This window comes from Lepidochelys kempii, chromosome 7, assembly GCF_965140265.1.
Source record: "Lepidochelys kempii isolate rLepKem1 chromosome 7, rLepKem1.hap2, whole genome shotgun sequence".
NCBI classification, from domain to species: domain Eukaryota; kingdom Metazoa; phylum Chordata; order Testudines; family Cheloniidae; genus Lepidochelys; species Lepidochelys kempii.
The window spans coordinates 15621416-15649379 of record NC_133262.1 but is presented as its reverse complement, the minus strand read 5'-3'; the positions used below and the strand labels follow the sequence as shown (position 1 = coordinate 15649379).

Here is a 27964-nt window from a genome sequence, read left to right as displayed (position 1 = left end):
GCGCGAAGCAGGAATTCGGTCAGCCAAAGGGAGGCTACAAATTACTTAAGAGTCCAAGGATATGGACAAGGGTTTCAACAGACATAACAGATAGATAGTGGAGATGAGAAACAGGAAGAAAGAAGATCTGGCAACAGAGTGGATGTGAGGGGCTGAGGAGAGAGGAGTCTAGCACAACCCAGAGGATTGTGGAACCATCACCCCCATGATGGAGAAGGGAGGATGAAATGAGATGCTTTGTTTTGCTATGTTTAGATAGGCTTTGAGATGCTGGAAGGAGAACTGCAGATGCATGAATTAGCAGATAGGGAAAGTCTTGAGGTAAAGAAGTAGATTCAAAAGTTGCCAGCACAAAGTGAGCAATTACAGGCATGACAAGCACTGAGGTCACACAGTGATAAGGTACAGAGGGAACTGAAGACAGGGCAAAGGACAGAGCCATACAGGACAGGGTTAATTATTAGTCATACTTATTTTTTTGCACAATAAGGTTTTGACAGATTTGCATGCAAACTGGTATTAAAACAACAACTTTCACTTCAAAGTCACATGAGAAGCAGATCAAACAGTATTAGGCAGTGAACATTAACGTTTACAGCTGATTACTCAATACTGCGCTTGTGTGGGTTAAGGTTCAGGCCCCTAATCAGGCCAATTACAGTGCAGATAGCTGCCACAGTTACCTCATAGGCAATACACACAGATGGCAAGTTCACCCTATCTGAACTGATCCTGCAAGCCCTTTAACTCATGAGAGTATCCCTAGTATGACTACTTTCTTGCCTGAATAAGGATTGCTTGCCTCAGTAAGCATTACAGAAGCAAGTCCATTGTTTAATATAGGCTTAGGTCCACAACTGGTCATTCTTCCAGACTCAAGGAGGGCAGGCTCCCTCCTAATGATAGGAACGTGAATAGAGCGGATCTAACCCAGCAGTGTGTGAGGGCTACTGCTTATGTTCAGTGAGAAGGGGGAACTAATTGGACTACTCAGAATTTTAAGCCTTTACGGACTGCAAGGTCAGGCAGCGGGCTGTTGTACATAATACTTTTCTTGGAGTGGGACATGCTATAGCAAGCTAGTTAGCATACCACAATGATTAGTATAAGTTCCCCAAAGAGGGGCTGAAAAGGCAAATTCCCAGATGCCCTTAATTGCCACCGTTGGAAACCAGCTGCTTCCTAACCTGCTGCCAGCTGTGTTTAATTACACACAATTGTTTTTTCTGCTTACCTGAGTTTGCACTGAGTTTCAATGAAAAACTATATCCAAGCTCCTCACGACATATTCGGACCCCTGACCACCCCTCCCACACGTCCCCAAAAGGCTATTGAAAACTTTCATAACGATAATTATTTAAGAGGCTGCCTCCACTATCATGGTGTCACTGCAGCAGTGACCAAGATATTATCCTGGCAGGCTTCTTGGCGCTGCGGTTAGTGCCGTTGTCCTGCTACTCTTGCCTCGTGTCCTGTAAGGAAGAGACTGGGAGAACCCGGGGAATTGAAGAGGAGAACAGCTGCCTCCTTTTCACTTTACAAAGGTATTGAATCTCATGCTCCCACTTTCCCCAAGTCCACACAGGTCCAGAGATTTAATCGGGATGACAGAAGAAAACAGGTGGAAGCATTTTTAAAATGTGAGATTGCTTTCATTTCTCTAAAACGAAAGTGTCCTTAAAATGCAGTTTGTCTGAAGCAAGGTTTGAACCCAACTGGCCCATGGTGCCGGCTTTTATCATCCACCTATTAAAGTTTCAGACATGCACCTTTGTGCTTTCTCCCATAAAAAACCTACAAAGCCTCCTCACTGTACCTTTCATGCCCTTCTCAGAACTCTTATTGTGATGCCTACAAAATACTAGACAACGGTTAGGGTGCTGTTGTGTTGAGACCACAGGCTATCATCTGACCAATGCTGTCCGACTGTTCCCTTGTACTAGGTCTTTCTCCATCTGTGGTCCCATCTTATACTTAGTAGTATATGCAGTAGGTGTCTTCTTGTTCTGGTCATACATTATCTAGCACAGTGGGGTCTTGGCAGATGTCTGGGGCTAATAAGCACTACTGCAATACAAATTAAAAATCATCATCATCATGAACCAACCCCTGCCCCATCTCTCTACTTCCAGGATAGCTCCACTCTGCCAGAGCACCAGCAATGCTGTTTACCATTTCCCTAAAGAAAGCCTAACGTGGAACGACAGGAACAGCACTGAGCACCTATATCATGGAGTTAGTGTCATTTTACAATTGAGCGTCTATAGAACCTGTTGAAAAGAATTCTGTACATGTAGAGCACAGTGTCCCCTCTACAGGAAAGGGAGTGTTCAACTGTAATGTACTAGGAGGAAATATTTATACTTCTGTGCTATTTTGAATATCTATTCTCTCTCTCACCCTCCCCCGCCAACCCCCCAGCCTCGACTTGTTTCTTTTTATCCTGTCCGATTACTGTGGTTTCATGAATAAAGCAGCTTATTTCTTTAACCTGTTGTACCATTTCCTACCTGCAGAGTGGTGCTCTGATCAGAGAATGGGGAGCTGAAGAAGGTGGTGACTATACTCATCACAATTTCTGTGACATACTTCTCCAGGATGGAGTCAGCGTGCTTTCGGTCACTGGTGTTGTTACAGGTCTACAAAATAATTCATTCTTTTAGAACACATCAGTTAAACTGATAAATATGAACATTTAACTCCTGTGATTTGGAGCATTAATTCTGAATGGACTATCTGCCACAGTATGCGGTGTAGACCAAAATCACTCATATAGCTAGGACACACAATGTGTGTGTGTGTGTGTGCAAAAAATTGGATACCTCAGAGCAAAGAATGCAGTATTATAAGTAGGAATGAGATGTAATGTTTTCCTATGGGGAAATACTTGGTATACCAGGCACAAAGCCACTTGGAAAAATAAATGCCAAGCACAGGAAAATTACTCTAAACTTGCTAAAATATATCAAATATGGTTGGGGAAGGAGCCATACAACCTGGCCACAGTGAACAAGCCAGTGGCAGAATAAAGAGAGACATGTGAAGCAGAAAAAAGGGGCTCGCTTTGTTTGTTTTGTTTTAAGAAAGAAAGAAAGAAATCACTGTGTTCCATGGAACATAACTAAAAGTCCACAATCGCCTAAATGGAGAAGCAGACAAATATAAATTTGAAATGAGAGGAACCAGTAAAGAGCTTCCTGACTTGTGCTTTAAAATGCACTGTTCCAAACCTCTGCTAATTGTCACCACAACTATGTCCGTTTGCTCTTTTAGATTTACATTTCTAGGTATAGAAATCCTTACCCGACAGATGTCAACCAGGAAGTTCTCAAACAGTTTCCACATGTGATTACTGGTGTAAATCTCTTTCATTTCCACTTCTGTGTCCACATAGCAATGATTTAGGAAGTTTATATAGGCAATTTTAACCTACAAATGGATAAATCAAAATGGTTAATTAAAAAAATAATTAAATGGGCATTTTTAGTCAATGCAAAGTCATCACATTAAAACTGCTTTAAAAATTTGTAGCTGAATTTACAGAATCTATTGTTTTTATTTAAATATTGGTGAAATCCAATCTCATAAATAGCAAGACATCTGCAACGATGCCCATATGCTCAGGGTTTAGCTGATCGCCATATTTGGAGTCGGGAAGGACTTTTCCTCCAGGGCAGATTGGAAGAGGCCCTGGAGGTTTTTCGCCTTCCTCTGTGGCATGGGGCACGGGTCACTTGCTGGAGGATTCTCTGCTCCTTGAAGTCTTTAAACTACGATCTGAGGACTTCAATAGCACAGATATAGGTGTGAGGTTTTTTGCAGGAGTGGGTGGGTAAAATTCTGTGGCCTGCGTTGTGCAGGAGGTCAGACTAGATGATCATAATGGTCCCTTCTGCCCTAAATATCTATGAAAAAGCCAGAAATACTGCAGCCACAATTCAGCATAATGTTAATAATTTGCACTTCTATTCAAGATTGGCAATGTACCTTACATATATCAATGTGTTCAGCCTCAAACACTCCTGGGAAGTAGGCACATTCAGAGTAACCATCCCCATTTTAAAAAATGGGGGGGGGGGGATTTACACACACACACACACACACACACACACACACACACACACACACACTTACTTCTCCCAGCTCATAGTCTTGCTGCTTACCCACAGGCCATTCTTTCCAGGCCAAACCAGGCCATTCTTTCCAGGCCAAACAGAGTGATTAAAAACAAACCTCACTCCACTAACTTTAATACATTACATAGGTACGCAATGTTTAATATCAGACCTCACCTCAGGTATGCAATCCTCATGAGTTACTACTCTAACGATGTCATCTAATGGGAGGAGCGAGTTGCACTTGATTTCTGTGTAGACATTTTTGCCCTCTGTGCATACAGCAAGCAGTTCTACTAAATGGATATGGTACATCAGAGGGCTGTTTTCATCCATCCTGTCCCGCTCCGATCTCATCATTTGGACCAAGGTCTGGAAAGAGGCTCGGTCGTTGTAGAACACAAGGACATCTTCTCCCGCATTGACTAGCTACAAAAAAAGAACAGCTTCCTTTTGGGTTCCATTCTGTTATGTCTCCCCTTAGAGATTCCACAGGAATCAGACCATTTCTGGAAGGTACACATGCATGTGTACCTTCTTCCACTTACCCAGCACTTTTCTTCAGAGGACCTCAAACCTCATCCTCTAAACATTTCACTAACAGGCTGAAGAGTCCCCCCTTTATCTAAAGCTATATATTATCTGTGTACTGGAATGTTACGCTCTTTGTCAGTTTTGCAATTACTTGTGAGTTCAATAAAACTGCAGCCTGCCAGATCCATCTGAGGCTCTGTACCTTGCACTCTCTTTCCACAGTTATAAATGATCTCTCTGAAGTATGACGTCTTCCCCTAGACCTCTGTTCTGAGTAGGTTATGCCCTAGAAATCTACCACTTTTAAAATCTTTAACATCAAAGCCAGTTCAACTGGCTCCTCATTAGTTCGATAAATGTTCTTTCAAGAAGCTTCTGACTTTTTTGTGGTTATGTCATGAAGATTGCCTCAGCTGATCCGTCTGTAGTGTTAGCTTGGGGCACACGATTCTGCTCAGAGCTAAGTCCTTCAAGAACTCTGGGTGGTAGGACCTCAAGGCTGGGTAATTCCCCATTCCTTACACAATGATTTTCAACAAGCAGTTAGAGGCATGATTAAGTCCCATAAGGCAGACTTCTATCAACATTACATTTTTTTGGGGGGAGGCACATTTTCAGAACAGCTCAGCACTCCACCCGTTTCTATCGAGAGCAGAAGGATGGACAGCAACTGAGAAGAAAGGGAGCTGCTGAGCACTGTTAAAAATCTGCCCTACAGATTTCAGACACATCTAGACATCTATCTCAAACACAATGCACAGAGCAAAACTCACATGCAAAGCCATACTTCACAGGGCTGGACTCTGCAACGGGCAGAGCTCCCTCAACTCACTGACTTCAACAGGAAAGAGGGTTGCTCAGCACTTTGCAGGACTAAGTCCACACGGAACAGCTGACGCTCTGTTTAAGTTTAACTACAGCATGGGGAACAAGATCCAGAGTCAAACTTCCCAGTGAAATTGATGCATTAAGGCCAGAACCTTACTGGAGAAAGACAGTCCTTCCTTTGACTCAATCCCATTTGTGACAGGTTGGGGAACCTATGTACAACCTATGAATTCCGTTTTTATGAATTCGGCTTTATGAATTTGCTGCATCATTGAATGCCTCAGTGTATGTGGAAAAGCCCATCAGGGCTGGTAACATGTGTCTCCCAAACCAGGGACAATGGAGAGTTATTAACCTGAATGGCTCTCATTTGAACAGGTGCACCTTCTAACAGTGGGATGGCTGAGCCCTAGGAGGCCCAGTTCAACCCAGCTTGGCTGTCGGGAATGAGGAGAGGAGCAACGGAATTCCCCTAAAAGAAGAACAAAGAGACAGAGGTGTTGGTACAGCCCTTTCAAAACACAGAGGGACTCAGAGAGAGGGGAACAAAAAGGGACAGGCTTTAGGAAGGCGATGGGACCTATGGACTGTGGGACCAGACAAAGCTGAACGAAGCTGATTGCACAGGTCAGAGAGAATCAATGATTCAGAGAAGTAGCCATAAGCTGGAGAAGTGCAGCCCAGCAGAGGGACTTAGAACCCTGAAAGGACATGGACCCATATCCTAAAGAACACTCAGGAGTGGTGACATAACTGAGGCAGGGAACAGCATCTAAGTGTTTCTTGCAGATGTCTGTATATGTCGTGCATTCTAAAATAAAGAGCGACTGTCCTTAGAAATCCTTCTGTAAAGTCTGTTTCTATTTGCTTCAAGTATCACATGCCCCTAAAGGGGTAAACTATAAATCAGAGTGCCCAGGAGGGAATTCTGGGAAATAGCACCACTGAAGTGTTTTGGGGGTCAGCGTTGGTCCTGGGGATTTAGGACAACTGAACTACAGGGTCCCTCTTTCAGAAGGGTATCAGACAAATTCTGTGCCCAAAAATTTTGCAGTGAGACCATGGCCAGAGACAGTGCTGGAGCCTATCCAGGCCAAGGGATGTGTAAAAGTACATGGGCCCAGCTTGAGGGTGCAAACACAACAGCCTGGTGAGTGTGCAGCAGGGGGAGCTTGACTAGGGCTGTGACACAAGTACCCTTTTTTTGTGGCACCAGAGAGGATAACTTTTGAGATACACTAAAGGTCATCCTTCCCACCCAAGGGGGGAGAGCGTGATGAAGCAGCTTGTGCCCATAATAAAACTTTGTGCGGTGTGATAGCTGCACATCACTTCTATATTGTCCCAGTTGAGAACGTCACTTTCTCAGCATCCTTTCACTTTCTACTGAATGCCAGTTGTTTTTTTTGCTCAGGAGCTTACAGAAACATGCATCTCTCACCTCCGCCATAACCATATCTTGGCACTTCTTAATGAACTTTCCTTCCGCCTTCACAATTGTCTGCAGGAACTTTATGTACTGGACATTTCTGCCATGAGTTTCAATACAGTGGACAAAGTGCTGAACGACTCGCTCATTAATCTCACTGCATAGCTGGAAATTGTTCATGAAAATATGTTGCATTGTTACTGCCTCCAGGATCTAATGAGATGGGGAGAAAAAAAAAAGAAAAAAAAATCACATACACAAGTCAGGACAACATCAATGAATTTTCAGGGAACATGACAGTACAAAGAGGAACTTCTCAGAGGAATCAGCATTTCAGTACAGAGACTTGTATCCATCAGGGATACTCTTCTCCATCCACCTCCACCCCTTGCATTATAACTGAGTGCACTAACCAGATGCTGCTCCTGCCAACATTAATGAGAACAAAGTGCTATCCATTTAACTAGTCTTGCATGAGAACTGGTCCAGAGGCCTTTACAGAGGTCAGGTTATTCCACTTTCTTACTACAAAAAAACATGGTATTAAGTTAAATCACTTCTTACCCCTGGGTTAAGGAACAGGTTTATGTGCTTGTGCAGCAATGCTTGGTTCTGTTGGTTCCCAGCACAGAAATTCTGTAGAAATGCATGTGCAAGTTTCATTATCTCCTGCATCCTTGTATCTTCTGCCTGTGATTGCATGACACAAATAAGATGGAATTAAAAACAACCCAAAAGTTCACTTTTTTGGGTGGACCACAATACCACCTGTTCAACAGAATTTTCAGAGTCACATCTCTCTCAATAGAAAAACAAATCTCTGTCCACTACAGACCTCCAACCAAATTAATCCACTGATACTAGATAAGAACTTGGCCCCTTTTATGATTTTAAAAGTTGTGGAGAACAAAAACACAAATATAAATAAGTAATGTCTTTCAGATCTGAATATGCAACATTCAAGCTTGCCAATAATGCATTTCAACCCCTCGAGTGCTACCGAACATACCTATATATATATATCAGAGGGATAAATACTGGAGAGGGAGAGGAATTATTTAAGCTCAGTACCAATGTGGACACAAGAACAAATGGATATAAACTGGCCACCAGGAAGTTTAGACTTGAAATTAGACAAAGGTTTCTAACCATCAGAGGAGTGAAGTTTTGGAATAGCCTTCCAAGGGAAGCAGTGGGAGCAAAAGATCTATCTGGCTTTAAGATTAAACTCGATAAGTTTATGGAGGAGATGGTATGATGGGATAACATGATTTTGGTAATTAATTGATCTTTAAATATTCATAGTAAATAGGCCTAATGGCCTGTGATGGGATGTTAGATGGGGTGGGATCTGAGTTACCCAGGAAAGAATTTTCTGTAGTATCTGGCTGGTGAATCTTGCCCATATGCTCAGGGTTTAGCTGATTGCCATATTTGGGGTCGGGAAGGAATTTTCCTCCAGGGCAGATTGGAAGAGGCCCTGGAGGTTTTTCGCCTTCCTCTGTAGCATGGGGCACAGGTCACTTGCCAGAGGATTCTCTGCTCCTTGAAGTCTTTAAACTACGATTTGAGGACTTTAATAGCTCAGACATAAGTGAGAGGTTTTTCGCAGGAGTGGGTGGGTGAAATTCTGTGGCCTACATTGTGCAGAAGGCCAGACTAGATGATCATAATGGTCCCTTCTGACCTCAGTATCTATGAATCTATATAGGGCAAACCACACATCAGATTCTTTCCCATACTTTTGGACTTCATAGGAAGACTGCCATGAGATCCATTACAATGGAATTCCGTATTGAGGGGCTTAAACTTGATGGTGAAGAGGAGAAAGGAAGATATTGACGCAGCAACAAAAATTCAGCTTCTGTTCACAGGAGTAAGTACTCTCTCTGTCTGTGACTTAAGTCAGAGCAGCGGAATAGCTGAGAAGGTACAACCATGTCTCTGACTTAACTGACACATAAATGCATCTCAGCTGGGAGTAACAGACAGTCAATGCTATAAAATGAGCCATCTTTCTTTCATAAAAGCATTTGGCACTCAACAGTTGGTCAGTGCCCTGCTTGAAATGTTTGTGGTTCGAGGTAATTCTGCAGTTCATCTCACAAAATCCAATCAGCATAAACGGCAGGCTCAGCAGAGAGGCCAAGGAGACCAACTTACTTCCACAGCCAGGTTGAGCACTAGTACATTTCTATGGTTCTATGACAGTAGGGAAACTTTCATGCAAGTGCTCATGCTGCTTCTGAGTACAGGGGATTTCATCCCCTATACTTTTCATTCTCCAGCATGTTTCACAAGTAACAGAGTTAATGCCCAATTAATTTTTCCAAGGCAAAATGTAAAAAAACAACCCCCACCCCACCCCACATCAAACCAATTTGGGGCTTCACACTAGATAATCTGTTCTGTTTTCAAACTGGGCAAGATTTTCAAGATCACTCCCGTTCTATATCTCCTGTCTCTCAGAAGCCATTCACCTCACTCTCTGGCAACTTACTACCCTCCAATACCTAGAATGCCTCAAACCATGGCATTAATTCCTGTCATACCTCCAGTGACCAGGGCGAGCCAGGAAAAAGATTCTAGCCAGCAGTAGAGTGGAGTGGCTGCATGTGACAGAAAGTCACAGTATTAATGAGGCTAAGAACACTGTAAATAAAACTCCAGTCACCTGCTCAATAGTGCAGAGCACTCCCTGAGGGCTAAGCTATCTCTATACTCAGTCACTGTTTCGCTAGAAAGCAGATATTTATCATGTGTGCTTAAAGTATTTGTACTGTTTTAGGGAATAGTTTACAATTCTGAGGTTACGCCTTTACTACTAAAGAGGTGTTTGGTTTTTTACCATGTGATAACTACCTTTTGTTAGCTATCCTGCTGTAAATCTTGCTGGCGAGAAGTTGCTGTTGTTTTTACTGCAAGGTAGCTAGATGAGACTATACATAAGAACGGCCCCACTGGGTCAGACCGAAGGTCCATCTAGCCCAGTATCCTGTCTTTTGACAGTGACCAATGCCAGGTGCTTCACAGGGAATGAACATAACAGATGATCATCAAGTGATCCACCCCCTGTTGCCCGTTCCCAGCTACTAGCAAACTGTGTGGGACAGTGGGAATCTAATGGATCTTAGTTACCCTGAAGTAAACACATACCTGGTTTTGGCAATGAGGTCAAAGCTTCAGGGCTTGGCTATCGGGGAACAGTAAGGAAAATTAATCCAAATTAACTGAAGGTGTGAATTGAAAGTGGATTAGTTAAACTGCATTAACCCGTCATTCAGAATTAAAGATAAACTAAATTAAGACCACTGTAATTCTGAATGAGTGTGTCGACACAATGACAGGTTTCAGAGTAGCAGCCGTGCTCCACGAAAGCTTATGCTCCAATAAATTTGTCAGTCTCTAAGGTGCCACAAGTACTCCTATTCTTTATGTGTCCACACAAGGGTTTAACGCATTTTAACTAATCCACTTTTAATTCACACCTTTAGTTAATCTGAATGAACTTTCTTAAATGCCCCAGTACAGACAAGCTCTTGATCTGATGAACTACAATGGACGAAGTTGGTGCTTCAGCAATTAGCTTAGAATATTGTCTGTTGTCATCAGAAGTTTCACATTTAACCAAATACTTCTATAAACCATAAATTTTTCCTGAAGAGGCATGAATATTTACAATAGCTTCTTTGATGCCAAAGGTAACTGAAAGAACTAAGGTTTAAGGAGATCTCAGGGAGCTATTTATATTGGTCAGCAAAACTGTAAAGTAAGGGAATAGCTGTGTGCAAAACCCACCTTCTCATATGGAATCTGCAGCAGCTCCAGAACCACAGTGTGAGCTCCCATGTTCCGCAGCAATCTCTGCTGCTGTTTCCGGCTTTTCCTGACCGAAGCACTTTCCTGAACACAGAGCTTGCTAAGCCGAAGCAAAATCTGGGAGAAGAAAATTGCTTTAGAACTTGCAATTTTTTGTTTTGGTTTAAATTATGTTAAGATAGAAACTTCCCTGACCTAAGCAACTCACAGTCTAATGACAGACAAGCAGACAGAAATGGGAAATGGCAAATGGGAAAAAGACATGAAAAAATCCATTTAAAACTAATTCAGGCATTTGCCAGCTCAGAGTCAAACCTAGAATCTTCTAACACTTACAAGCCACCACAGACAGGTTTCTTGTTGTACGTTAGTTTTAAAAGTATTAGACGGTACAATGGAGCACAAGTCCCTAAAGAAAGAGGGCAGATTTAAATGAGCTTCCAGACTTTCCTGCTTCTTTTATATCCTTTATAATCATAAAAATTTGGGTTTCCATTGAAATAAGCGGCATTAATGCTACATTTTGGAATAATCTGTTTTTGTGGAAAATACGTACTCCGAATGTTGGCTATATTCTAGATGTCTCATTGGAGTTGGGATATTTTACTACTCAGCAAATTAGAATTCAGCAAGTAATTTTCACAGTGTAAATGTGACTCAGTTTCCTGCTTTTTAAATTCAGACTAAAATCGGAGTTGCACCATTAGTTTATACTTCAATTTAAAGAAACCAAGTCTTACCTCCTTCACCACCCGGTAATTATAGCTGCTAGTACTTTCATGTTTTTGTGACTTGCTGTGGCTTTCCTAGGGGCAAAACCAATAATCTATTAATCGATTAGAGTATTTTCTTTGATAGCTCCTATGGCTGAGAAATATGGGTATTAAACTGAATCTACAAAGACCAAAATTGTCAGTTGTCACCTTACAGTTTTATGACAAGATTGAGGGTACTAACAGGATGAATAAAAATAAATGATTTTAAAAATTTTTTTAAAAAATCAGGATTTCTTTTTATTTAAAAATCAGATTTTTTTGATAAAATGCTTTCTGAGGGAAAATAAACACTATTTAAAGATACATTATAACTCAAAGATATCTCATCATGAAATAGGGATTATAAATTCTAATTCTATAGTATGAGACAATATATTCATGTAATATTTAAGAAAAGTTCTGTAAATGAGTTCCAATAGTTCATAGATTACGGACCCAATTTTATGGGGTGCCAGAGGCTTCTGTATAGATTATTTAGGTTAATCTTTCTATCTACGCAATGGGACTCAGTGTTCAGTCTAGAAGATACCATAAGAGATGCTTAGTTTTGCAGTTCTCAAACTGTGGATTTGTGCCTCCAGAGATAACATGCTTGTTAACAGCAAAAATGTTTTTAAACAAAGAAATAACAGAGGTGAGAAATAACAGACCACAACCCTATTGTCCCTCTGCAAATTTGTGTACACAGAGTCAATCCCTTACCTCTCTCTAAGAGTGTAAAGTTTCAAAAAGTTCAATGAATAGAAGATTGCTGGGGGCGGAATGGATCTGGACAAGGAGAAGAAGTCTGGAGATAAATGTGAGATGGGAGGGACAGGCAGTAGAAACAAAAGTGAAACTGTTTTGAGAAGCATATTCCAGAAGTCTTGAGGTCTTTCTGAGTGTAGCCTTCATAGATTTGAGATCTACCATACCATTCTCTCACTAGAAGGGAAAACCTATAATGGCAGCAGGCCATAAAAGAGACCCAGTTTGGGAATATCTTAATGAAGTTCCTCTACCTGTGGGTAAGACAGGCATGAGTGCAAAATGCAAACAGTGCAACAAAGAAATGCACGACCTAGTGCCCCAAATGAAACAACATCACGAGAAGTGTTCCTTCTCAGGAGGAAGCTGGGTTGAAGATAATGAAAGGAACACGTCTGAACATGCAGGATCTTCAGGTTGGTAAACTTTTTTTATTTCATACTTCTTTCGTAAGGACTGACTGTCCTCCTGGACTATTCTTGAAGTCTCATGTTTGAGCAAAAAATATAATTGTTACTCTATGGTACTATCATTTTAGATGCAGTTGTGATAAAAAAATAAATAGCTGAAATAGGCAGATCTTCCTTTTACAATTGACCTTGAAAGTAGTACTGAGTGTCAGTGAATGCAATGAGTAATACCAAATGACCAATATGGTAATAATAATTAAATAACTGCATCGATTTATTTTGTTTAGGAGAATCTATCTTCAACATACAGGATTCTGAAGACTATCCAACTTCAAGATCACCATCATTTTCTATAGTTTCAGAGTTATCTGCCAATGATAGTGTGTCAGTCACATCATGTATGTCACATGACCACAAAAAGAAAAGGAGTACTTGTGGCACCTTAGAGACTAACAAATTTATTTGAGCATAAGCCTTTGTGAGCTACAGCTCACTTCATCGGATACATTCAGTGGAAAATACAGTGGGGAGATTTATACACAGAAAGAACATGAAACAATGGGTGTTATCATACACACTGTAAGGAGAGTGATCACTTAAGATGAGCTAATCCCGGGGGGGTGGGGAGAAGGGGGGAGAGAAAACCTTTTGTAGTGATAATCAAGGTGGGCCATTTCCAGCAGTTGACAAGAACGTCTGAGGAACAGTAAAAAGAAAAGAAGCTAAAGCTCACTTCATCAGATGCTGTAGCTCACGAAAGCTTATGCTCAAATAGATTGGTTAGTCTCTAAGGTGCCACAAGTACTCCTTTTCTTTTTGCGAATACAGACTAACACGGCTGCTACTCTGAAACATAGCCACAGTATATCACCTGTAGCAAAAAGAAATAAAAACAACTCCATCATCCAGAAACAACCATAGAAAAATTTGTGATAAGAACCAGCAGATTACAAAAAGAGGTAACTGATGAAAAAATTGCCCAGTTTGTTTATGCAACAAACTCTCCTCTCCGTATCATTGAGAGCCCACACTTCATTAACATGGTTCAGTCATTAAGACCAGGATACAGTCCACCCAACAGAGCCGATATCACAAGCAAATTGCTGGATAAAATGTATGAAAGAGAAATTGAGCAGTGTGCAAAAGGCCTAGAGGATAAAATTGTTAACCTGAGTCTTGATGGGTGGAGCAATGGCCACAATGATCCTGTTGTATGTGCTTGTGTGACAACAGAAGAAGGGAATGTCTTCCTTACAGAAACAATTGATATATCTGGAAATGCACACAGCAGAATACTTACAAGAAGTAGCAGTAAAAGCTATAACAAACTGAAAAAAAATTCAAAATGTCTAGTACACAGCTTGGTCACAGACAATGTCTGCAAATCCAAGATGAGAAGAAATTTTTAGAATAGAGTGAAGAGAGTCCCAAGCTAAAAACATATGGTTCCAGTACTCATTTGATGCACCTCCTAGCCAAAGACTTCAGTGTTCCCGAAATAAAGGCTAATGTTGAAATTTCAAAATACTTCCATAACAACCACTTTGCAGCAGCTGCTCTGAAAAAAGTGGGAGGAACCAAGCTAACACTCCCACAACGGGCGATGGAACTCAGTAATGGACTGTTTTGAACACGGTATAAAGAACTGGCTTAATCTGATGTCAGTTTGTGAACAAAATAGTGAAAAAATAGATAGCATTTTTCTCAAAATTGGGCTTCAGAGAAATGTTGAACGCATGCCGAGTACCCTAAAGCCTATTTCTGTAGCCTTGAACAAAATGCAGGGCAATAGCTGATTTATTGCTGACGCTGCTGAAATTTGGAAGGAACTGAGTGAGATCTTAAAAAGAGAAATATGCAACGACAGAGTTAAATTACAAGCATTAAAAAAAGGAATGGGTCAAGCACTACCTCACAGCTCATTTTCTTGCAAATATTCTCAATACTTGGTACTAGGGTGAAACCTTAACTGATGAAGAAGAGGAGTTGGCTATGACATGGACATCCAGCAATCATCCCTCCAGAATGACAACTATAATAAACTTCAGAGCTAAGGGTGAACCGTTCAAGAAATATATGTTTGCTGATGACGTTTTAAAGAAAGTCACACCAGTGAACTGGTGGAAGTCACTTAAGCACTTGGATTCAGAGACTGTTGAAGTGACAATCTCACTTTTAACAGCAGTAATTTCTTCTGCCGGTGTAGAAAGAATATTTTCTTCCTTTGGACTAATTCATTCCAAATTGAGAAATCCTGAAAAAGCAGGAAAGCTTGTTTTTCTTTTCCAGATTATGAACAAACAGGAAAATGAAGGTGAAGACAACTGAGTTAGCTGCAGAAGCCAATATTTTAAGTTTCTCATGTTGACCTGGCTGACAGAGTCAATTTAATTTTTTTTTAAATATTTCATTTAACTATTTTAGTTAACAATTTTAACCAAAACAAACCTGATTTTAAAAAACTTGAATGTTTAACTAAATTCAAAAATTCATATGCTTGTTTTGTTAAAATATTATATATGTTTGCTGATGAAGAAAAAAATCCAGAATACATAACATTGTTGTTTTAGTTAAATAAGACAATTTAAATGTCTGCTGATGTTTTCCTCCTAATACAGCATGTTAAGAAAAACCTCCAAATATTAATGATTAACATGTTAATTTGTAGATATTTATGAAGTCATTGGGAGGTGAACTATCTGCTTCAATTACCTTTGGTAAATGAAATAACCAAACAATTGTTCATTTTCTGATATAGCTGTAAAACTAAATTTGAAAAGTTTTCAAAATAAATCATTTAAAAATGCATAGTGTGTACCTTCTAAAAATGAAACCTACATCTATCTCTGAGTTGTGAAGAATACGTATTAAGGTTGTAACAACCAACAAGAATGCACTTTTATGTAGAAATCCATGATTAAAGCGAGTCTTCCTGACTAGTGATTTAAATTAAATCCACCCTGGATATTAAAAAGTGTTTTTGTGTTAAATCACACTAATCCCTCTGCCAGAATACAAGGGTAGAGTGTTTTTACAAAAAGTAACATCCTATCCCTCTTTATCAGTTGTCACATTCTGTCTGTAATCAGTCATTCCCCGCAATAATACCTCTCTCCACTGTTATTCAACAGTAATTATATTAATTCTGTAAAGCATAATTTGGGTTCTATCAGTATGAAAGGCAATAAGTAACTTATTCTTATCGACCAAGAACAATAACGGTATGTGGATGTGAATAGCTAACTCCCATCACCACCTACCTCAGCCTTACATTCGACTGAATCTCTTGCTTGCTGTACACAACGGAGTTAGGTCGACATAAAACAGCTTATAAAATCGACCTAACTATGACAGTGTCTACACTATAGCCTTGCTCCCACTGACGTAAATGCCCTACTACACGGACATAACTCCACTTCCACGAGAGATGCAGGGCTTACATCGGTGTAGGTAGGGTGATGCAGTGTCCGTGTAGATGCTGCCTTACTTACATCAGCTGTTGGCTGTCTTGTCAATTTCACAGCTCCACTGAAAAACTGGGTTCCCAGCTCCGCAGCCAGGCAGCTGACTGGACTCCAGGTGTGAATTTTCTCACCAGAGGCAAGAAGCCCTGAGTGCCCACCCCCACCCCACACTCCCAGCTGGGAGCGGAGAGACAAGAGCCAGGGTGCAGCTGGGCTCACATCAGGGAGCTGTGCGGAGCTGAGAACCCTGGTTCTCAGCACCCCCACTACTTCTTAAATATGGTACAGGCATTATTTACCCAAATAGATATTCCAATAGTTCATATACATTGACTACCAAGATGCACGTGCTTACCTCCTTTTTCTTGTGTTCATTTTCACCTGGCGCTCCATCCATAGTCTCATCAGGACCCTGGCCTTTGTAAACCCAAAGTTCTGATTTTTCCACAATAGACCTCAGTTGGTCCAAATCTTGTTTTATCTGCTTGTAGTTGTCAACATCTTGGCTGGTAACAAGCAGTTGAACCTTATATGAATGCAATCCATTAGTTGCACAGAGATTTTAAAAACTTGCAACACTTGCATGCAGAAAGCAGACATACACATAATAGCCACACATACCTGTTTAAAAGCTTGAAGGACTTCTTGTCTCTGACTAAAATGCCTGAATAGTAGCTGAAGTGCCCCAGATACCAGTGGAGGGTAATCATGCATGGTTAAATGGAGCAAAACTCTCAGGAAAGTCCTGCCACCATGATCATCCAAATCTAATGGGGTGTTCTCATCACTGAAAAGAAAGAAAAAAAGGCAGAGTAAACTAACTTCTCCCCCACCTTAATAAAACAACCAACTTTTTGCATACAGAAAATGATTGCAGCTGCATTTATAATTTTGCTATGGAAACCATATAAAAAATTAGAGAAATCTGGGGCTCTCATTCGCTGCTGGCTTTGAACAAGTTAGGGACAACAGTGCTTTGTGTAGCACTATCCTTGGTTGGATCTGCTCAAATGTTCCAGTTTGTCACTGATCTGCCCTCCAGTGGCAGGAGGCTTGAAGTGAGGATATAAGGAACACTACTAGTCCCTGCTAAATGGAACACAAGGTCCTAGACTCCTGCGTATTCTGTGCTGAATGATGTGTGTATGCAGTTAGGTGAGCACAGCCAAAATATCAGTAGAACCAGAAGTCTCACACTCAAGATTTGAGAGATTCATCTAGGCTGTAAGTAAAATTCTCCTTAGATTTACACATCAATACTCAGCACTCTCTCTCTCGCATTCATGCACAGAGCAGGATAATAAAGTGATTACACTCGCATGAGAATCTTCTAGTTGGAGAAATCCCTGCTTTTTTATTTCTTTGCTTTCCTAGCTTGAAGAAAGGCTTTAACTCTTTTCTTGGCTTTTAATCCTAAGGGACATTACTGTTTAATTGAGACAGCACCTTTATATCCAATGGATTTTTGTACCCCCCAGGTTTAAAAAGGTGACCGGAACACTCATTCTGTTACTGGGGACACGAAGCTACAAAACCTTAAACTTTATTCTGTTGTGTATGCTGGCACTTAAATTCCAGGCTATATAACAAACAGAAGAGCCTCACGTCTAAGAAAACAGGTCACAGGAAAGTGAGTTGGGTAGGTCACATATAGGAAACAAGTATGATTACTTTGAGAGTCTGGTAGATTTCCAGAACACACTAAGCCTAAATGCAATAAAAAATGTATAAAACAGAAATTTAAAATGTTTACTTCTATTGGTGAACAATTACATTTAAAAATTCCTCTTTGGAGAAGAGTCTTAAATTCCATCAAAGATATTCTGTCAAAACAAAAGTTTTTGAGCAACTATGTCCATAGACGTACTAAAGAAGAGATACTTTCCTTCCACCAAAGATCCCTTCAGCTTGTTCTTCAATATGTTCAAAGTCTAGAGCTCCTGGAAAGTAGAAATATGCAGGTAAGATTATTGCATCAGAGATACAAACTGTAGCTGTTTTGGTAGCCTAAAGAGATCTTAAGTTGTAAGTGGTAACACAAATGTAGCAGAATGGACCAATATGAGCTGAAAAGTATGTTGAGAATTGATGGATGCTGTCTGAGAAACTAATGTAGGGTGTTTCTTAAAGTTCTCTATTTGCCAATTAAACTTCAGAACCACGTCACAGATATCCATGTTTCTTCCTCCATCACCGATTTTTAGCTTATACTTTCAATAACTGCTTCAGAGCAAAGCATTGATGGGAATTAGTGTCTGACTTGAAGGGCCATCATCGACCCCAGGAAATGCCCTGCATTTCCGTTATTAATTGACAGCTTTAAGCAACTAACCCCTTGATGATAGGAATCACTTTCTATCACCACCAAGGCCTTTGCCCTTCACAGCAGGAGGTATGTGCCAGCAGGTTAACAATAATGACTATTCTAGAATAAAAAGATACAAGGCAAACGATTTCTGCCATATTCTTAGAAAGTTTCCCAATTGAACACTGCTTCTTGGGAAATAACCCTCTGCTATTCCCCGATCTCACTTTTTCTGACTGGGAATACCGAGAAAGCTTAGTCAGGTCTAGGTCCTATTGTGCTAGTCATGGTACAGACACAGAGTAAATGGCAGTCCCTGCTTTTTGGCAGGGAAAGAACTAAAATGTTTTAGCTAGAATCTTAGTAATTAGAGATGTCGTCAATTAGATCACCTAGCTCACCCCACTGTCTGCAGAGGCTGGTGAAGCCTCATCTCAGGTAACCATTTTGCTTGCACAGGGCTGGATTTATTAGGTGCTAAGTATTAACAACTCTCAATGAAGTCAGTGGGAGCTGAAGGAACTCTGCATCTTGCAAAACAGGGTCCTTGACTTGTTACTTTAATTCTGGCCCCCAGATTTATGTTCTGCATTACAACAGGGACCTGAATCAATCTCTCTTGTGAGCAGTGGGGACAGCAAGGGGAAGATACATCTGTCTGAGAACTATTTACGCTCTTTCACTTTAAATTCACATTGAGTACGACAAGTACATAGATCTGCACTGGTTCCACTCTAGGGGAATTCTAAGCACCCTGACTCCAAAGGCCCAGATCAAAAGCCTGTCATTCCACCCTCCAGTCCAAGAACAAGAGACATTACAGACCCACATTGGAATGGAAACTAAAATATTTGTTCTTGAGGTGCGGAGAAGTTACACATCTAAAACCCTTCTGGCATCTAGAGAACAGATCCTCAAGTTGATTAAAAAAAATCCTATTTTCAGCACAAGTAACACAGATCAAATATAAATACTTTAGTTTAGGACTTCAAGCCCTAAATGTTTCAGATCCTGGCTACAGGACATCACCTCTCTCCTTAGCCGATATCTCAGCAGTTAGCAACATCCGAGGGGGCACAAGTTTTCAGCATCGTGGTTTTAATCAGAAGAGACCCGGGGAGAGGGGCGGGGCGGACTTCGCTGTATAACTTCTTTCCCTCTTTGGTCCACCAAAATTCAGATTTAGAGACCTCCAGGAAAATCTGCAAGACTCACCTGTTTTCCCAGGATTTGTTTTGGGAGGAAGTAGATTGGGTTGGAGGCTACTTTGCTGGGGCAATGGTCAGGTAGATTGTGGGTCACTTTAACTTTGTTTGAAAATAACAAGGCAAGTCCTTGTTTGGGGCCATGATAAATCAATTTTCAAAATGCATTTTAAATGGATTTTGTAATGCTCCTTGAGACTGAGATGGGTCAATTACTTAATTCATGGTAATAAGAGGGAGTGACAACAATTCTAGTTTTTGCTCTATGTGGAAAAGTTAGTCAATGTAATTGTCACACTTAGACCCTGATTTAGCAATGTTCTGGACTTCAGTGGGGCCCCTCATGTGCCTCAAGTCAAGCATGAGCTTGAGTACATTGCTGAATCAGTACTTCAGCCATTAAGGAACTCCCTTCTTTAAAAAACTCTTTATGAAATAACTCACCTGGTACATTAGTTGGGGCCTCTTGGTTACTGCTTCCAGTAGGTGATTCAGAGGTCTGTGCATTGCTTTCATCAAACTCGCATTTAAATATACACAGTAGGCACGAGATTCTGTAATCCAACCTCACATTCAAAATAAACTGATGATTCAAAGTTTTAAGAAAATGGAAATAGACATGTTATTTTTACATCACGTCTCTATATCTCTCAAGACTGTAACACTGCACTCTGTGTAAACTAACAACTGAGATCCACATACTCCGAAAACTGCAGATTTTACCATGAAGGGAGGGGAATGCAAAATCTCCTTTTTAAGTAATCCAAAATTCAGTACTTTGAGGTATTTTTATTTTAAAAGATTCTACTACAAGCATAACCACATGTATGAGGCCAATTTAAAGAGCCATGAATGCAAAAATATCTAAAAGATTTAATGGGTACTTCTATGTCCCCCCAATCCCCAGCCCATTACTAGAGTACCTGAGTGCTTGACAATCTAATGTATTTATCTTCACAACACACCTGTGATGCATAGGGATTGATTTCAATCCCATCAACAGTCAACGGAATTCAGACTCAAAAGTGCCAAAATCCCTTCTGAAAATTAGATGTAGGCTCCTAAATCAGTTAGGCATTCTGACATGGAGCACAATGACACTGAAATAGCTTTAAAAATCTGGGCCTAATCAAACTGCAAAAAGGTCACGCAGGAAGCTTAAGACAGAGCAGGGAATCAAACCCAGTTCTTCTGACACTCAGGATAGTGCCCTAATCAACGTACCATACTTCCTTTGTAGATGTGTCCAAGGGTTTAAATAAAACATGTAGTATAAACCAATCACTGGTTAAGAGTTCAGTCAGTACTAATGGAAACATGCAAACATGAACTTTGATATCCTGTTTTACAAAATTAACATCTTACTACTCCCTTGGGGAGAGATGTACCATCCAAAGAGTGTGTCGCATCATCCCAACTAAGAAGATATATTTACTTTCATCATTAATCATGTATTTTGGCAGGGATAAATATTGCTACATTTGCCCCATATTTAATACATTCTAGTTTTAAAACTTTAAATTTAATGTCTTCTCAACCGTTTAGTCATCAATAAATCTTTACAAGCATGGATACATTTTCCTTGATTTCCCCTCCCGCCCCTTTTAACAGTCTATACTTTAGGGAAAAGTAAGTGATAAACAAAGGACAAAGCCTCTCCTTATGCCTTTTTAAATATTTTAAACCCCTCAATCAGTTGATAGAATAATTTGATCTTAAAAAAAAAAAAAAAAAAAAACCTTGAAAAATTATATCCCCCAAATTAATAGAACAACTTTGAGCCTGGACATCTAAACTTTCTACCTCAAGATGTGAATTAGAAGTAATCTACTTCCCTGTGTAAGCATATATTTTATTCAAGAATCCTATACAATTTTTATTAATTTAACTTATTTTCTAATTTCCCTATTCTATTATGACAGACTGCATCTTTCTGATCACGTCCAACATAGTGCTCTGCTTTAACAATTCCTGCAAAAATGGGGTCAAATTTTGTTACCCATGTTTTTCAATAATGTTGTCTAAACTAACAAGAGAATCTACCATTAATCACCTCATTCCAGCCCAGAGAAGTGATATTTATCTTTAATCAGCTTTATGAATTGTGATGTTTCATTTTATCCCACTACAAGCCTTCTGTATACACAGTTTGTTTCTTCCATATAAACACAAAGCCAGCCCCGCACCTTGCTACACAGAGGACCACTGGTGGCTCAAGCAAGCTCAATGAAAACTCCTTATGTGTAGCTTTACTGCTGTTTGGCATTCTTTTACCCAGCAGGGGGTACCAGCAGCATTTAGGCCTGTGTGAATTAGACTGTAAAATCACCATAAAGGGGACTGTTCTCCTTTCGGTCTATAAAGGGCCTCTGCTCACTTTTGGAGCATTATCATTACCACAACATGATATCTGGCGGAGGGGGGCTAAAATCACCCTTATGGCTTCCTGGTATCAGTGGCTTATAATCAAGACTATTAGGAAAATGTAGTGACCAGTCAAATGTGTTTTATTCTATACTCAGGACACTTCCCCTCCTGTAGAGTTATCAAACAAAGGCAGTTTACCTAGCCACCCCCAATAAGATCTTCTTTTAATTTTCTAGAGTTTGACAGGGCAGGCCAGGGGAATATTAACTATCCTCTTAAGGCAGCCATCCCCGTAAAAAGTATTAACTGTTAAATAGCAAGATAAGTGAAAACCTGCTGTAACAGAAAGATGGAACTTTGACCTTTAGTTCAGTTATGAGTTACCCATGTGCACAACTGGTAACTCCCATCCAGAAGATAATCTCTGCCATAGGGGCATGCAAAAAGCGTTTCAAAGGGTTAAGTGTTTGCCTCGGCAACACCTTCTAAGCATGAGAAGACTATCCAGGCAGCAATGGACTGGAAGGGACCATCTCCTCCTATGCACTCCCTAACACCTAGTTAAAATATAGTGCCAGATGAAAGCACCACAACATAGGATTTGAGACCCCATCTAACTCTATATTCCACTGCAGCTCTAGTACCTGAAGTATTTCGATGATTTTCAGCTTGGTGTCCATTACCAGGATGTCTTCTTTTTCTGGTTCACTCTGTTTGACGTTACCCTCAGGAGCAGTAGCAAGTGGAGTAAGGGGCAAGAATCCACCACCTCTGAGTACAACCTGGGTCATCAGTTCACCAACCCCATGAATTGATCTCATCACATTGCTCCCTTCAGAGAGGCAGGTAAAAACACAGTAAGAGTAAGATAACTGCAATTTGAATGCACCAAGAGGATAAGTGACCTTTCACATCTCATGACAAAACAAACCGGCTTCATATGAAACGAGGGGAATATTTTCAAAAAGACACAAAGGACAGTGAGGCACCTAATCTCCTTTAGAAATCTTCCCCTTAGATTAGTCTCCCAATTACCGCTGAGCTTTTATAAGCAACCACCAAGAATTCAGTGGATAAAAGGGAAAATGTTGATGCCCATTTCATGTAGTCAGATAAAATTCATGTGGCCAAGAAATCCTCCACTCCCACTCAGGAGTTCCCCATATCATTTTTTCAGTCTTACCTTTACTTTCTTCTCCTTTTGCCATTTTGGTAACGGGGAAGATAGTAGCAATATGCACACAGTCTAATATAGCCAGGAGGATTTTGGTTAGCCTTAGGAGGTCACAGAAGTTGTAGAAACCAAAATATATCAGGTTTCTGGCTAAGTTCACAACCTATTAAAAATGAAAGTATTGATCAAAACCCTTTTTTTGCCACAAAAACTCAGTTTGTTTCTTGACTTTTAATTGCATTTATGACCTTAATTGACCATTTGTCTGACCCACTCTTTATAAGCAAATTCCATTATGTTTTATAGTTTTTTATTCTAGTAATCAAAATAAGTTTGCTACTATATATCGACAGGTATATTTTCATGTCCAGGATTGCAAGACTTCTGATACCTACTGTAGCTATTCTATACCAAAAAGCATGATGATATTTGTTGACGTGTGGCAGTAAATAAAGTAAGATAGAACTTCTTTGGGCTTGACCTATAAATGCACGTTTTACATAACAGTTATTACATCAATTGGTAACCACTAAACAAACTCTCACCAGATGGAGTTTTCAGAGGAACACATATCTAGTCAAATCCTTAACACTACCAAGAACTGGAATTTCCCCACAAGACCCAAAAATATACTATTTCTTGAACTGTGCAAATCATTTTTACCAAATCATTTCTATGCCCAATGTAGCCTCTTTTTCTGCAAGTAGGAAGCGAATCTCTTGAATGTATTTGTTATTCAAAAATATTGAATGATTTTTCTTTGGCTATGGATTATTTACAAAACATTGTCCTGCATATTCATGACATGTTATTCAAGCTGTTTGTTGTAACTGGTAAGGTAAATTATATGACTGATATTCTACTGTTCTTTTACTGGATGACAGGTTTCAGAGTAACAGCCGTGTTAGTCTGTATTCGCAAAAAGAAAAGGAGTACTTGTGGCACCTTAGAGACTAACCAATTTATTTGAGCATGAGCTTTCGTGAGCTACAGCTCAATTCATCGGATGGAGGGTGAGAAAACCTGGATTTGTGCTGGAAATGGCCCACCTGATGATCACTTTAGATAAGCTATTACCAGCAGGACAGTGGGGTGGGAGGAGGTATTTTTTCATATTCTCTGTGTATAAATAAAGCCTGCTGCAGTTTCCATGGCATGCATCCGATGAAGTGAGCTGTAGCTCACGAAAGCTCATGCTCAAATAAATTGGTTAGTCTCTAAGGTGCCACAAGTACTCCTTTTCTTTTTACTGGATGAGCGTACAACCACTTCGGGAACAAACACTTGTGCACGCAAACAAAGTTTGGGTTCCACAAACATTTGTGCCAGTAAAACTGGATCTTACAAATCAAAGAGGTCACAAAAGTGAACATAACAGCTGCAAATTATTTTTAAAATACAAGTGAGTATTTATTTATTCCACATTAGCACCTTTTCTTGCAAACAGTTACTGACTTCAATGGGTTGTTTACATGTATAACGATTACTCACAAGGAGAAGGGAGTTGCTGAAGGTTAGTACTCACATGGCACCTCCTCCAATTCACCTTGTATTAAAGGCAAAATTGTTTTTACTTTAGAAAGAGATTAAAAATAAAAATGGAATAATTACCTCAAAAGTGAGTTTATTTTTCTCTTTATCAGAGAAAGGGAACCTCTGACATACCACATCTCTTAAATACTCCTCCACAAATTCCATGGTTTGTGCAAATCTCTCCTTAATTTCATCTTTGGAAGTCCCACTGCTGTCATAGCTGGAGGGGAAAAAATTAAACGAATTTAAAATGCACATAAATAGAAAAAAAATTAATCCAAGTTTGTCAAGATCCAAATAAAGTTAAGCCTGTTAAACAATTTATCCCAAATCAAGGAGACAGGAAGCTGAGACCATAATTTCCTGGCATTTGCTGCTTTTTCCCATATGCTCACTTTGCCCTATTTTAAAGTATGTGAAAATGCAAGGTTTGTACCAATAGAAAGAAAGAAAGAAAGAAAGAAAGAAAGAAAGAAAGAAAGAAAGAAAGAAAGAAAGAAAGAAAGAAAGAAAGAAAGAAAGAAAGAAAGAAAGAAAGAAAGAAAGAAAGAAAGAAAGAAAGAAAGAAAGAAAGAAAGAAAGAAAGAAAGAAAGAAAGAAAGAAGACATTTTTCTAATGGAAATGGTGACAAGTGACATACAGCAGCAAGAGAGCAGATGAGACCATGAAGTGCTAACTGAGTACAAGTGGAATTTTTTTCTGAAAGTAAAAACATTTAAATTATTTTATTTTTTTAAATACACATTCTAGATCAGTTTTTAAAGAAAAATCCACAGTTAGGAATATGGGTGGGAGTGGAAATCTTTTTTTAAAATTATGTATTATGGGAAATAGTTTGCCTGGCTTGAGCACTTATTTTTCCCTTTAGCTTTTAAATCTGAAGATGGTCTATTGGATTTCCTTCAGAAAATTAACCTAGGGGGAGGAAAGTTTAGCAGTGAAGTATTGCAATGAAGCAGTAGAGATTTAGAGACCCCAACTGAACAGAACGCGAAGTGCTTATTCCCTGGGACTGGAAAAAACTAATAAAAATCAAGTTAATTTTTATCTTTTAAAACATTATCTTGCTAGGAACACCTGAACACATTAAAGTATTTTAAAAATGATTTTTATTACAATAGTAACTAGAGGCCACAACCGAAAGACCAGAATCTCTCTTTGCTAGATTCTGTATCAAAAAGTAGTCCCCTGCCCTGGAGAGCTTACACGTTGATTAGACAAGGAGACACAAGATGTGAGGGGAAACAAAGGCACAAAGATTTTAAGTGACTTGCCTAGGTCACACAGCAAGTTACTGGTAAAGCCAGGAATAGAACACAGGTGTCTCAAATCCCAGCCCAGTGAACTATGCACAGGATTCTGTTGCCTCTTGGGGAAAATAAAATGCAGCAACCATTCAAAACAATTGAGCTTTTCTATTCAATGAAGTTCTTCTCTGCAAGTTTCTCCATAGACATGTTTTTAATACCACCAGGCTTCAATACCAATAATAGGCTGGGCAAGAAAGCATCAGTACAGAAGTGAAAAAGATGACATATTAGTTTAGGGTTTGTTTGTTTTTAAATTAAAAAATGATTTAATTTCCTTCTCTTTCATACCTCTCCATCAAGTACTTACTCATCAATAGCAATTTCAGAAGGTATCTCAGACCATAGGCGAGCATACTTCACCGGCGTTACTTGTTCTTGGGGATCACGGTCAACATGCATATGCAGCATCAACCGGCAGAACGATGCTCTTAGATCATATGGTAAGTTTTCATCAGACATACAACGAAGAATGAGATCCACATCCAACTGGCCAGATATTTCATTTATGGCCAAGTACTGTCGATCAAGGCACATTCTAGCAAAAAGATTGAGCTGGTACCTGAAGAGAAGAAACTTACACCTTAGTTTCCAGAAGTCAATATAAGGAAAGCACCTGAAAAGGTCAATAGTGTTTAGCAATTAATGTTTTAGTTAAAAAGAAATGTTACTGCTATTAATCAATAGGTACAGGATGTTCTAAAAATAGAACAAATCATTTCCCAACACAAATAAAAGGTAACAACTGGCATCTGAGGGTCAGGACAACAGCTTTCCAAAAGTCACCTAGTTTGTCACTGTATTGTATATTCTGAAGAATAAGCAGCACTCGGTTTTTCTTTGCTAATGCTATTTCTTATTAAATACAGAAAGATTGCAGCAGCCTCGTCATTTTAGAAGTTGGCATACTTCTCACTGGCAGCTCTCAAGCTACTCTTGATTGCTTAGGCAATGGAGTCAATGAGGCTATTAAACTGATTAAAGTTGGACATATGCCTAAGTATCCTGGTGAACTGAGGTTTCAGTCTCCATACCAATTAGTCACAGGCAGATATAACAATTGAGTTCATGTACCTTCGTTTTTTTGCTCCCAAAAGATCTAGTCAACAAGAACAGAACAGGCACCTAGCACTGAAATTAATGCAAATACAACAGACTAATAATTAAACTTTTGTTGCTGGCTTATCATAAAGCACATGCAGAGTATGAGTGCTTATACAGTCCTTACTGACCTTAACTCTAAAGAAGGTGGTTTTTCAATAAAAAGATTACAAGGAATTTAATTGAATTTTATTCCTTTGTATCCTAGTTCATGGAATTTTTCATTACAGAATTGCTTCCTACTCTCTTCATTATACATATATATACTCATTGGTTTGTTATTGAAAGGTTAGAAGAAATTACTGTTAAGAGCATTTAAACAACTCTTTTTGGGAAGAATTCATAAGAAGTGCATGGACTTTGCGAACAGATAAAGGGGAGAAAAAAACAGTTAGAACAGGTCCACTTTGGGCCTGAAACTCTTAAGTAGTCCAAATCCAAAACATCCATTCTAATCCCTTTTAACAAGTTTACCAGATGAACTATTTAAAGTTTTTCAACACAATATGCAAGGCCAAAGTGATAAGTAGTTAAAAAGGAATTCTGGTGGTACTTTTTGCACAACAATAGCCAATGGTCTGTCAAACTATTCTCAAAAGTTTATAGCCCAGACACAGGAATTTGGTCTGAGATGGAACTTGGAATTACAATGCGCCAAGAAACTGGTGTCTAGCCTAGCCAAGTCATCTGGAAGCACTGCCTCATATTAGAAGCATAGCTTAATAGTGCAAAAAGGCAAAAAAAAAAAAAAAAAAATCCTTAAACCAAACTTCTTGTGGGGTTTTTGCAAGTTCATACAGTGTCCCGGTGAGAACTTCAGGACATTTCTAAGTCTGGAGCTCACAAATA

At 39.6% G+C, this 27964-nt stretch overlaps 1 protein-coding gene across 2 annotated transcripts in view; it reads right to left on the bottom strand.

The window, feature by feature from the left end:
• Nucleotides 1-27964, bottom strand: part of ITPR1 (inositol 1,4,5-trisphosphate receptor type 1) — a 247403-nt gene that overhangs the window by 125137 nt on the left and 94302 nt on the right. For both annotated transcript variants that reach the window (XM_073351182.1, XM_073351183.1), the window contains 15 exons: nucleotides 26325-26576; nucleotides 24785-24926; nucleotides 23183-23336; nucleotides 22644-22831; nucleotides 20077-20215; nucleotides 18011-18062; nucleotides 16744-16912; nucleotides 16478-16648; nucleotides 11466-11531; nucleotides 10705-10842; nucleotides 7471-7596; nucleotides 6919-7119; nucleotides 4293-4544; nucleotides 3304-3429; nucleotides 2511-2639 (listed from right to left, as the gene is read on the bottom strand). In XM_073351182.1, the coding sequence (XP_073207283.1) occupies nucleotides 2511-2639; nucleotides 3304-3429; nucleotides 4293-4544; nucleotides 6919-7119; nucleotides 7471-7596; nucleotides 10705-10842; nucleotides 11466-11531; nucleotides 16478-16648; nucleotides 16744-16912; nucleotides 18011-18062; nucleotides 20077-20215; nucleotides 22644-22831; nucleotides 23183-23336; nucleotides 24785-24926; nucleotides 26325-26576 (2305 nt within the window). The remainder of the gene's footprint in view (nucleotides 1-2510; nucleotides 2640-3303; nucleotides 3430-4292; nucleotides 4545-6918; nucleotides 7120-7470; nucleotides 7597-10704; nucleotides 10843-11465; nucleotides 11532-16477; nucleotides 16649-16743; nucleotides 16913-18010; nucleotides 18063-20076; nucleotides 20216-22643; nucleotides 22832-23182; nucleotides 23337-24784; nucleotides 24927-26324; nucleotides 26577-27964) is intronic.